The 13,224-nt window shown below is 45.6% G+C and overlaps 1 protein-coding gene across 1 annotated transcript; it reads right to left on the bottom strand.

Moving 5' to 3' along the window:
• Window positions 1–5,328: 5,328 nt before the first annotated feature.
• Window positions 5,329–11,273, bottom strand: BHLHE40 (basic helix-loop-helix family member e40). Its single transcript, XM_084634720.1, has 5 exons — window positions 11,102–11,273; window positions 10,834–10,903; window positions 10,059–10,166; window positions 8,886–9,009; window positions 5,329–7,838 (listed from the first exon to the last, which is right to left on the bottom strand). The coding sequence occupies exons 1-5, from the start codon at window positions 11,179–11,181 to the stop codon at window positions 6,985–6,987; spliced, it is 1,236 nt and encodes a 411-aa protein (XP_084490846.1). The 5' UTR covers window positions 11,182–11,273; the 3' UTR covers window positions 5,329–6,984.
• Window positions 11,274–13,224: the final 1,951 nt, after the last annotated feature.

Below are 13,224 nucleotides of genomic sequence, written 5' to 3'. Positions count from 1 at the left end.
AATAGAGAGATTTCTTGGCTCCAGTCACATGACATGAGTCAGCATTACAAAAAGTTAATATCCTGTGTCACGTGGCTGGGGGTCCACTGAATCCAACAGCTACTGTTACATGGCCTGGGACCAACAAACTAACTTCATATAAGTCACTCAACAGCCCAGAGATGGTGACAGTTTTCTGTCACAACTGTTCAGGGCTAGATTTGAACTGGCAGTATATAATAAAAGGATAAAAGGTCTTACACACACTCATACATATTTCCAGGGCATGCCTCTCCCCCTGGATGGTTAAAGTTAGAATAGCCCCATAAGAGTCTTAAGGGGAAAAAGGCTTGCTGCACGACCCACCATTCTTTATACAATGAAACAGCTAAAGCAGAAACAGCAATTATCTGGTTCAGTCTAGTGCTGCTGGCCTGGAACATGCCATGACAACGTGCTTCTTGTTTCAAAGCCGCTTGTACTAGGACACAGTTCAAGGGATCTTGCAATGCCTTGCATTTGTAAACACATGCAACGACACGCTTCACAGACGAAAGAGAGGACAAAGCAGAAGGGTGCTGCAGTGTCCATGCCACAGCCTGTGGGGGAAGAGAAATCCCCCCACCACAGTGTAAGAAAGAGACAGAGATGCTGATTCTGGGGACAAGGGGCTTGTTTACTATTCAACGTGCATATTCCTGAAAAGTCACAGCAGATTTTAAAAAACCTGAATTCTAAAAAATCGCAGCAAAAAAATGTGCATCGTTGCAGATTATTTTAGGCTGAGGCCCATGCACGATGCGAAGTATAAGCAGTTCCCAGAGTACATGCCTCTAAAAACCATCCAGGCCCATAGCATTCAGTTATAGTAGCTTTCCAAACAGGTGGTGAAAAGCTAAAATTATGAGTCTCTCAATTACCCCAGCTTGCTCTGGATTGGAATACATCTCCTTTTCAGGAAGATTACTGGTTTACCTTTACAAAGCTGTTAGGGTAAAATGTTACCAGGACATTTATAAAATTCTACGTGATTTACTTCCTTTTTTAACACCAAAGAGATAATCCTACAGTTATATTTATCAGATCAGGTTCTGTATCTCTGCAGGTTCCTTCTAACACTTTAATCCTGGCTTATTCGCTTTTTATGCACTCTGATTTTATTTGATTTATTTTTTAAATCCTTGTTCACGTCTTGCTGCGCTTCAAGGAGTTTGCTTGGGAAGCCTTATTTATGGGTTGAAATGCTGCTGAAAGAGTTATTGCTGTGTTATTCAGCTGCTGTGCCAAGCCTGCATGAGGATCGGGTTTCTACTGAAAGGGTGCCAGGCACGTCTGTTTCCAGGAACCAGCAGCCGTATTTAGCCTCAGGCTGCACATGAAAGACTGCAGTCGGAAACGTGACATTGTGTCAACATTTGAGGCAGGTCAGAGCTGGGTGAGACCATGAAAACAAGTCAGGGGAACTCAACACACCCTGTCTGAACAGTGTGAGTGCAGAGACTTGAGCAAAGCACCCCATCACAGTCTGGTAGCCTCAGTTTCAGTATTCCCTTGCTTGCTCTAGGATTTTCTTCCATTAAAATTGAATGTTGTAGGGTTTGGGGTTTTTTAAATGGAAATGAAACATAATGAAATGTCTGCTTCTATCGTCAGGGCACCTTGGATGAATGATGCAGCAAAGTGAAGGATGCTCTAAGGCAATACACATACAGGAGCTCTAAGGCAATCTAGCTTATACATTTGAGTTGTAAGTTACATAACGCTTTTCACATTCACAGGGTCTCCAAGCACTTGATAAACATCAGCCACGCGCAACGCCTCTTTTCTGAGGGAGGTCAGTATTATCACCTCCATTTTACAGACAGAGGAACCGGCACAGCTGAAGTGATTTGCCCAAGATCATATAGAAAATCAGTGGCAGGGACAGGAACTGAAGCCAGGAGAGCTAACTCTAAGTCACCTTTGTTATTATTATAAGAGTAATGCCCAGAGGCACAGATCAGGACCATGGCCCCATTGTACTAGATGATTTACTGCCAGAGAGGCAGACATAATCCCTGCCCTGAAGTGCTTACAGTCTAAGGACTTTCCACTAGGCCACACTCTTGCACCTTCCACCACCAATGGAAAGTCACCCCTTCAGTTTTGCTTTTTTGGCTTTGACCTGTACCACGAGGGAAACTTCCCCACAACAGCCATGTCCTTGCTATCAAAGGGCATATCCTGCACCTATGTTTATACTCATATGTGTGCCAGTTTCCTGCAGAGAAAGTCTCTGTGTGTCCTGCTACCAGCAAAGGGTAAAGATGGTGGAAAAGGCTAAGCTCGAAGTGATAGCCTTGTAAATCTACCAACAACTTGAAGTGTTGAGAATTTAGTATATTGGGGGTCAAACCTTGGTCCCACTTAAATCAGTAGGACTTTTGCCAGTGACTACAATAGGAGCAGGATTTGTCTCTAATTAAAATAAATAAACATCGTGGAGAGTGTGAGTTCCCCAGATAAATAAAGAGGAACCGCCATAATATACCTGACTGTTCACCTTTAGGGCCTGTACTGTTCGGGTTGGTGATGCTGTGAGATACTGTTGTTACGCACTACCCCAGTTTGGGGCCTTCACAAATCCACCTTCTAACCAGCCTTCCTGGGCCTCCTGCATGGTAAGGATCTTAAAAATACAACACAATTGTCATTTAGTCATGAATGTTAATGTGCCAGTTCACCATTTACACACACACACACATTCATTTCAGAGTAAATTATTAAAGATTTCCTGCAACAATGAATGGCATGGCATGCCACAAACCCATTAGAGAAATTGGGCCAGCTCATCCGCCAGTGTAAATTGACATAGCACCGTTGATTGTGCCAGCTGATGGGCTAGCCCACTGTTTCCAATGTTCACAAAGTAATTAAGGACAGACAATAAATGATCTATCTCGGGGTCCCATACTCTACATTAATACATGTACTTTCCGCCTTTCAGCCACCCCTTCCCCTCCCCCCTGAACAAACCTTTAGTGCAAAACCCATCTGCTTTCTTCAACAATTTGCCTTTGGAAAAGGCTTGGTGTCATCTTCACTTTGCAAAAAAACCCAAAGCTTCTATATTGTTACCTGTGGCTGATCTGCTATGAGATGTAAACAAAAGGTGCAGGTTTTAAATAAATAAATTTGACTGCCCAGACTTATTTGGTGATATTAGAAAATACTCATCAGATTTTTCAGCGTTAGCTACAAAGGTAGTTCAAACAACAGTGAAACTCTTGGCAGAATTAAGCAGGTGCCTCCTCCTTTTGGGGTTCAGGTCCAGCCTGGGCCCCAGGCAAAGGAGGGACAGGGTTATGGGTGTAGCAGCCACAAACCAAGCACAGGCAGCCTAGGGTGAGATTTGCGCAGCCAGCCAGAATCCCTCCATAGCACATCAGCAGATTCACCCAACTAATACGCTGGGGGCATGCACCACGACCTGAGGGAGGGGCATGGAAAATGGGCCGGGCTAGTTCCCGAGCCAGCACACGTGTATACGACCCTTCGCACGACCAAGGGGCCAACCCAACACCCATTTAAGTCAAAGGGAGTTTTGCCATTGACATCCAACGGCAGCAGGATCAGTCCCCACGTGAGCAACTAGCACTTACCGAAAAGAGCAGCTGCCTGCCATATGTGCTACGTGAATAGCCCAGACACTAAAAGCTACAGTGGCTCACACCAATGCTACAGAGCGCTTTCATTTTTAACATAGGGGTCCCTTGGAGCATTAGCTTGGCCAGCATGGGAAATCCCTGCAACAAAACTCCTGGTGAAGTACAAACACCAGAGTGTGTCTCTTCTTCCTTTCATGGGGCAGGCTGTGGTATGTTTCTTTTCTTTGTGAAGCTCCAAACACAGAGCTAAGGCTAGTTCTAATTAGAAAGGTAAACTTAGCAGCTTGCTATATTCTAATGAGAGGCTTAAGGTCCCCTACAAAGGGGTTGTTTAAAATTTGAGCTATGCCCTTTTTTGGCTTCTTGACAATAGATAAAGGTCCAAGGAGCGGTGGGGATTTTTTTCTTGTTTAGCTTAGAAATATCACACGTGTCAAGTCTGGCCTGCCTGGTTTTGGGGAGGGCTTCTGGTATGTCTTAGAGAGGTTTGTTGTGATATCCCACACACTAATTGAAGGGGTTGTTGAATCTTTAACAGAACCATCCTTCTCTCATGTAGTTGTTAAGGCCTAGAGCACCCCTTTCCCACAGAAAAACCCATTTGAGGGGACTTGAGGTGAGAAATCTCCTTGAGGATCCCCTTGGAGAGATTCTGCCTTGCATCATCCCATTGAGAAGCTGGGGTTTGCCTCCTATGGCAAAGACCACAGTGCCTGGCCGCAAACCTGATTAATTCCCCAGGGACCTGTAGAGGCCTAGAGCCATCTGCATGTAGGCCTAGTGCCTCCACAATAGCTTTAGACCATCCCCTCAGTAGGTCCTCAACCCAGCAATTCTCTGGCCATACAGCTCCATTGCATGCCCCACTGGCTACAGCTACTCCTGGGATCCCAGAGGATGGAGGATAGAAAATAAAGCCCCAGACTGAATTATTTCCATTGGGCTGCAGTAGGGAAACCTGTACCCACCTCTGCCCACACTCCTGACCCAGACAGTCCTCATCAAAAGCCGACGCAGTCTTTCCTTCGGCACAGACTGGAGAGATTCCTACACTGCATCCAGGTGAAGGGCAAGGGGATCTGGAGGTGGCTGAGGGCGTGTTTCAGACGGAAGGGGGAGATTCACACACAGAAGATTCCCCTCTTTGCCTGGATCTTCAGTGAAGATGTGGCCCTTGTGATTAGCAACATTCTATGGCAGCTAGAGAGCTATTGTAGAGCAGACAAGACCTGAATTTCTAATGGAACAAAAAGCACAGGAATCCTCTCTCTTCCTGTGTGTGTGTGTGTGTGTGTGTGTGTGTGTGTAATATATAAAACCCAAAGCTTTTCAGACTTTCTAGATACATCACAAAGAAACAAACCTAAATGAAGTAAAGGTACAAACCCAACATGGTCTCCCTTACAGGCCACTCTTTAAAGTTGAAAAGATCAAGAGGTAAAAATAAAAATGAAATAAATTAAATGAAAAATCCCACACTACAATAATAATGGACCACATTTTTCCCTTGGCTGACTTTGGGCATTGATTCCAGCAAGGTTGTACCAGCGATAACTAAGACCCTGATTCCGCAACTTCTTCCCCACAGGCAGAGTGCTAAGCCCACATGGCATGCCATTTTGATTGCTGGATCAGGTCACATGGAACGACATTGATCAAGTATTTCAAAGAACAAGAGGCAAAGCCTTATCTTCCACAGGAAAATAATTATTTTATTCAGTATTTTAAAAACAACTACTTAACATTTACTCAAGATAAAAATATTTACAACACCCCACCTTTGAGAAGGCTCCAAAATATAAACACTGTATCCCTCCCTAGAGAACAAAACAAAACAAAACCTCTTCAAAAAACAAAAACCCCAAATCAGGAATACATTCATATTTCTCACTTCTTTATGCTCAAGTAGTTATACAAATAATAGACCTCTGAAACTCTTTGATATATTTATATAATATATATATTTTATATATACAGATATATTTATAACAAGATTTTACAAATAAAGGCAACAACTGTATACCAAAAAAAACAACCCACAACAATAAAATAAACATGAGAACAATCTGCAATCAAGCACAGTGCATCTTAACAACTGGTGCAATGGTAGAATGAAATGAGAATCTATATGACATTTACTCTGGAAACAATTTCTCAAAATTAATACAGAAAAAAAACCACACTGCTTATTGCAGTTAGTTTCTTTTAAAGCCTAACTGGACACAGTGTTCATCACTGAAGCAACTGCACAGGCCCGAATAGTTCTAAGATTTGTTAACAGGGAAATTGTCACAAATTCTAACTCTATTTAAAATAGCAATTTGGACCAGGGTTTTCAGAGGATCCTAAGAGATTTGGGCACCCAAATCCCACTGGGATTAGGTTCCTTTGAAAAACAAAACAAAACAGTTTTGAATTCTCAAAGGCACTCAAGGGGGCCAATTCAGTGGGTGTAACTCGGTTGACTCCAATTGAATCTCACCCTGTTACAAGAGCTCTGGATTTGGCCCAGGAGTGAAACAGTCAGCTGCTGGCTATTCCCCCATTGATGTGGCTTTTTAACCATTTTGCTTTCAGATACACTAGACCCAGAGACACCTGTACAGTAGCAGTAAAAGAGTGGTCTACAGTTAGGTGCAACAAGCAAAGGGATCCATGGGGATATTTTCACCTTCCCCTGCCCCAACTAGCAGCTTGCATTACAGAAAGGGATGCATGTTAATTTATTAATTAGAAGTACACCATGTAAAGCTTCTAAGCAGCATCTACATTTTATTCATTTTGTTTTTTAAACGTTCAGCAGAGGTGTGGAAACTTGTCTTCAATCTCCCTGAACCACTGACTGTGCATCACCAACCAGTGATTGCTACTCTGAATCTTTTTAGTGGGACTAACACCAATGCTTCAACTGCGGTGCATGTGTGTATCATTTCAAATGCTGGCAAATGGGTGGGGCAACAAATCTGGCAGTGGGTCTTTGCTTTGAAAAGCCCTCATAAGAAGTACCATATTTTTATATTCACAGACCCTAAAACCTAAATCTGCCTAATGGAATATTTTTCACAGCTTTGAAATATAATCCTCACTGACTAAGTCAGCTGTTGCTCTGTAGATGGGGAGGGTAAAGCACAAAGAAAACGTTTTTTTTTGTTTTTTTTTCCTTTAAACTCCCCCGAATGGCTAACCTGGGTGCTTCCTTCATCCTTTCCCACGCTATCTGACAAGTCAGAGAAAAGTGGATTTCGCTTCCTAGTCTCAGTGAACCTTATCCCCACACCTCAGTCCAGCCGGTATATGAAACTGAAAGAGTCTCAAACGTAAAAGAAAAGAAAAGAAAAAGAAAATGGTCACACTGTGCTTAGTCTTTGGTTTCCAGGTTCAAAGGAGGAATCTGCTTCAAAGCTTGAAGCAGAGCTGAGGAGTCCATAGGGGAATGGACTGGTAGTGGAGAAGGAAGTCTCTGAGGCATGAGGAGAGATGGAGAGATTTTATCTGGGCTCATTAACCCTGAAAGTGCTGCAGTAGAGGCTGGGAGACTTGGGTACAAGACGGGCATGGAAGTCGGGTACCAACACTTCTCCAGCATAGGCAGATAGGCAGTTGCGGATGGTGGGATCAAATAAAAAGGCAGGCACAAAGGAGGTGGGTGAGGGCCCAAAAAGCTACTTGAAGAGCCAATCAGATCACTGCTAAAATGGCCTTCGTCTTCTGAAGTTTCCATCCTGGTCCTTTTGGCTGGTGGGTCCTCAGTCTCTTGCTTAATAGAGCTTATTCTCTCTTGCATGGCATAGTTGAGTCCCGTATCCTTTTGAAAATACTGTTGATCGGCGTTTGAGTCACTTTTCTCCAGCTCTCCTCCATACCCACTGTCTGTGTCTGTGTCGCTCCCACTCTGCTCTCCACTGGAATGTGCGAAAGTCCTCTGTATAACAGGCACACAGTTCTTGCCGTAACCCTCAGCAGTTTTGGGCAAAGAGCCAGACTTCTCCTTCAAGTCCACTGTTTTCGGGGGCGCATCTCCACATTTTCGGCTGGCTCCGCCCTGGAGGACCTCAGAGGCCATTCGGTGCAGATGACTGACCAGCTGGGAAGATTTCAGATCCCTGGTGTTTTCATGCTTTCCCAGGTATTGCAGCACTTCCTTGGCACACATCTGGAAACCAGATCGAAACATTTCCTGGCTGGTATCAAGATTTCTTGATGACAAGTCACCTGAGGAAACATTAACAGAAAGAAATTAAAAATTAACAGAGAGCTAAATAGTTTCATTAATATCATTAAGGTGCACTGGGGAGAGGAAGAAATTTTATCTCCACATTAAGTATCTGTTACAAAACAGCTAGACAAATGAATTCTACTGTACAACACAGTCACTTTAAACACCCATTTTTATAACCTCCCTCTAACAGTGAGTCTTTAAACACATTTTTGATCTTATACTCGTTATACGTGGCAACCACAACAGACACTAGAGTTTAAGGAGAAAACAGAAAAAGGCAGCACAGCGAATCAACCCTGGCATCTCCTCTGAAAGACATCAGTTCCAAAGTCATCTTGCAAATCTGGCTCCACTGCAGCTAATGAAAATTGGGTATGAAGGGTCCAATTTATCCCTCATTAACTGCATACACCAAGGGGGATTTGGTCTAAACTTTGGGAAGTGACATTGGGTTTGGTTGTGTAATTCTACTGCATATCGAGTGGCTGTTAAAGCAGTAGCAGCCTTTTTAGAAAAGCTGGTTTTAGCCTGCCAGACTCAAGTAAATGTCACAAAGAGAGGGGAAGGAGGAAACAGATGTAAAACACTGTGGGCCTTTAGATAGTTCCTACCCATGCTGAAAAGCATGCACTAACTGGCTTACGGAGAAACCAAAAAGAGCATGTAAGAGAGATGTTTTCATATTTAAGGATGAAAAAAAATCAGGGCCTGATCTAAACCCCACTGGCTTTGGATCAGGCCCTCACAGCAAAATTGTACTATAAAATAAAATAGCTAGAATCAAGTTGAATTTAAAACTATATTAAAATAACAGCTAGTTATAAATTAACTAAATAGAGGGATGAAAGGCATCTTTTTCATAAATTCACATGCACATAAAGCGAGGTATGCGTGCTAAATAAAAATGAAAAAAGACAAACTTACTCCTACCACCTCCCAAACTAAGTGTCATAAGAAGCCAGTATTTCAAAGATATTGAAAGTAAGATCATGAGACAGTCTAGGGTTCTCACATGATACAAGCATGACTTGAACACTCACCAGCTTGTAAACCATTCTGTAAAGCAATTATTTTCTGTTGCTGCTGCTCAATGAGATTAGTTAGTGCTTTCACATGCTTCAAGGTAAGTTCAAGAACTACAGCCTTCTCCAAGTGACCTAAAGTCTGGAAACAAATGGGCAGGTTAGTACTTATCCTAGAGTCGGTCACGCTTCAAGGAATCTTAAAAAGTTTTCTAATTCCTTGTGAAATGAAAAAAGAAAAAACAGTTGCAATTTGGGAGACAGGGTTAAAAATGGTGTCTTTATTCAATGACATTTCTCTGACTGATTTTGAGCAAAAATCGTAACATTTGGAATCTGATCCACATATTATGTAAACTAAATTTTTTTTAAAGGGAAGGTTGCAGAGAAGGATACAGTTACATCCTATGGGTATTTTAGGACCAACTGCATAGCTCTCAGACAAGTATTTTATTTTATCTGTTCTGCTGCCCCTGCTGGCATCATGACCTTAACACAGGGGAATCCAGTCAAAGGGTTTCTTTTGAATGGTGACAGGAGAGGGGAGTCCTGCAGGATGTCAGCCAAAGCGGCTTTCCCCATAAACTTCTGCAGGTATTTTTTCTTTTAATTTTAATCAAGCACCTAAGCCTTTATTCTTTTTAAAACAAAGCACCTCACACACACTAGAGAAGCAGAAGTTGCAGTCCTTAACATCTGTCGCAAAACAAGAACGCAGAGAATCCTTTCAAATACCAAAAACAGGTAGCATGGAAACAACTCTAAAAGGACTTGACTCTCAGATAATTAGGGATCAACTTATAAATGGAACCCAGTAAAACTTCACAAAGAGCAACATGGAACTTTTTCAGTGGCTCAAATGGAAAATCCCAAATCCCTCACATTCAAATCAAGCCCACAATAATCACTTTTACATGAGGGTTTATTTTCACATTGCAGCAGTTCAATTCATATCACCCCACCACCACCACCGACATGCACTGTTTAGAAATTCACAGTATCTGGAAAGAAATCCAATAGTAATAGACTGATCCAAGTGGCAAACCTGCCCAAATCGCAGTCTTTTCCACTGTGATCTGCAGTGCTCAGAAGAAACCTCTAGATGGCACATCTACCTGCACAGAAATCCATTAACCAACACCCATCCCCAAAACGAAGAGGAGTTTGGATATTAGCCAGATTTTCACTTACTGTAAGTTTGAGATGTTCTGGTAAGAGATCTTTCAGTTGGGCAATGCACTCATTAATCCTATCACGTCTCTTCTTCTCTATCAGTCTGTGGGGCAATTTATAGGTCTCCTGGAAGCCAAAGGAAAGGAGCAAATCAGACAAGACACATGACATCCTAGCACCATGGATAGACACACAGGTAAAAGGAGATCTAGAAATAAAACTAGAACTCAAGCTGTTGGGTACCCAAAATGTATTATGTGTAGCAGCTACTAACTGAATGATTTTCTGTCATAAGAATTATTAAATTAATGAAAAAATATATTTCCCCTCCCACCTTCTGAGCCTCAGATTCATGGACAAGAGGTACAAGTACAACAGTCTCAGAGCAAAAAAAAAACAAAAACAAAAAACAAAACCCCAACAACTTTGATTCAGACTGTCTGCTGTTAAAACAGCCCCTCCTAAATCCCACAGCAAATTTTATAAAGGTTAACCAATTTTATTTGAGCATAAGCTTTCGTGAGCTACAGCTCACTTCATCGGAAGCTCAAGAAAGCTTATGCTCAAATAAATTGGTTAGTCTCTAAGGTGCCACAAGTCCTTCTTTTCTTTTTGTGAATACAGACTAACACGGCTGCTACTCTGAAACCTGTCCTTATAAAGGTTAAATCTTAGTTGAGCTTTATGGAAAAGCAGATTTAAAACAAATCAGAACAGACACAAACGCATACAACTTTTTTTAATGGCCAGGTGTTAACTAAGAATGCAAAGGTTCCGCAAGTCCTCCATTTACCTTATTGTCTTCACTTCTTTTTAACCCTCTCCTGGGCTTGTACACTTGATACATGTGAGAAAAGGCCAGCCTGCACAAATGACATAAAAATGCGATGGGTTATTATTATTTCCTCCACACCGAGAGAGACACGCGCGACACATGCGTATGCCAGCGATCCCCACAGGCACAGTGAAGGAGCCGAAGCTCCAGCCAAATCCAGCGGCCGTGGATTTGGTGGGGAGGGCGCACTGGCCCCAAGAAGCGCACCGCTGAGGAGGCGTCTTACCCGGGCATCTCGGTGCTCTCCAGCGCAGGCAGCTTGCCCAGGCAGGCAGGAGGGGGCTGGGCGCTGGGGATCATTTCCATTGCAGCTTGGGAGGCTTTGTGCAAAAGGGGGGGGGGGTGGGCTGGGGAGCTCTGCTGAAACTTAATTCTCGCCGAAAGCGGCGAAATCAGCCAGCGCCGGGTGCGCGGCCGGCTCCTGGGGAGAACCCCGCGGGTGGTGGGGACCCTGCGAAAGCCGCTGGCGTCGGGACCGGCGTCGGGCGGCTCAGGACGCGCTGCTCATCTCCGCGCAGCACACCGGGGCAGGGCGCGAGCTGAGGCGCCGCTGGGAGGCGGCCGGCTGGGTTAAATGGGAGCGAGTGGGTGGCGGGCGCGACGTGTTCCACCCTGTGACTCCCGGCACGTCTGGCGGTGCCGGGGCGGGAGAGCCCTGCCTTCCCCCATCACATGAGCCTCACGTGTCGGACAACGCGCTGGCCTCCCCCGCCCCTTCCCCCTCCGGCCACACGGGCGGGCGGGCGGTGGCGGCTGCAGCCGGAACGTGCTGGGGCGACACCTCCGCCCGGCCGGGCTCTCCCGCAGCGGCTGGCGCGTGGGCCCGGCGAGGAGGAGGAGGAGGAATCTCCCCTCACGCGCCCCCGGGCGCTGCCCAGTCCCCAGCGGCGCGCGGAGCTGGCCCGGGACGCGCCGGAGGAGCTCGTGGGCCGCCGCCGCCGCCGCGCTCTCCGGCCCGCCTCTGCGGGGGGGTCAGTCCGGTCACCCTCCACCCCCCTCCGCAGGGACCCGGCCTCTCCTCTCCTCTCCCTCGCTCCCCTGTTCCCCCAGCCAGGCTCCGCTGGCCGGGCTGGGCTCGCTCGGGATTTGCACAGGCAGAAGGGAAGAGGAGTCAGGCGGGTTGTGTGACCCACCCCTGGGGATTTCACAGGTCGCTGGGACTGGGCGCGGCGGGCGGGGGGGTCGCTCCCAGCGGGTCTGAGGGACACAAGCGGGGTGCCAGGGGCTGGTGCCCCCACGGTGCAGAACTGCGGAGAGCTCACAGAGGAGGGTGGTGTGGCTGGGCTCGGGGCGTGATGGGAACCAGGCTTTCCTGTCCCTCCCAATGGCTTGCCCTATTCAGAAGGCAACTTCTTTGGCCTCGGGCACGTCCTTTCTCTCCTGAGCTTCGGCTTCCCCCTCTGTAAAAAGGGGTGGTAATAAGGTAACCCTAAATTACCTACGTCACAGGGGTGTTTTGGTTTAATTCGTTGGTACGTGACAGCGCCCTCTGAAGCAGTGTTCTTCCCAGCCGTGTGGGCAGCGCTCCAGGTTCATGGAAACCAGCAGAGGCAGAGCATGCCGGCTGCACCTGACTGCAGCGTGTCTAGCTGATTCTCCATGCTCAGTAGGATAAAACGGGGGAGGTATTCATAAGATGAAATGCCAAAAATGCTGCTTCTGAGTGCTTTTGACTGAAAATCCCTGCAAGCAGCAGGGGGGTGACTGGCATGGGGCCCCGGTGCCATCCCAGGCAAATGCTTTGCCACCTCCTGAAAGAGGCTGGCTACCGCAGCTGAGCCATTACATAATAATGGCAGCTTTCCAGTAGGAATAGACACAGAACATGCCATGTGTCGTCAGGTAATTTAGCTGGTTTCTTTAAAAAGTCTGTATTTTGTAGTAATCCAGTGGCTAATGGCTTGATAAAATGCAGCCTAGAATCTGACACAAACCGCACTATCTTCCATGTGCGTTTCTACAGTCTGTGGGGAATACCCAGCCCAAATGTCAAGGCTTGGGAATGCCACCGAGAGTAACTGGTATTAGGAGTGCAGAGCTTTATGTGAACTGTAGCCATGAGCAGAGTAGCACCCAGGCATGATATGGGCTGAGGGGACTACAGCTGAGCCAAGGGCAAAGGCAGAGTAGCCAACAACCAGATTTAGTGGTGTGCCCCATTGGGGCAGTTGTCGAGGTCAGTGGCTGATTTAAGACAACTGGTAATGTGAGAGGGAAGCAGAGTGTAAATTACAGGGCTGAGGCTGCTGTAATTTAGGCCTGATCTACATTTAAAAAGTTTTACCAGCATAACTATGTATGATTTTTGTACTGACATATTTATGCCAATAAAAGCCCTAGTGTGGACCC

Source organism: Lepidochelys olivacea (assembly GCF_965140295.1).
Source record: "Lepidochelys olivacea isolate rLepOli2 genome assembly, chromosome: 7".
In the NCBI taxonomy this organism is placed as follows: Eukaryota; Metazoa; Chordata; order Testudines; family Cheloniidae; genus Lepidochelys; species Lepidochelys olivacea.
Note: the sequence above shows the minus strand (reverse complement) of the source record. Positions and strands in the feature narration are given on the sequence as shown.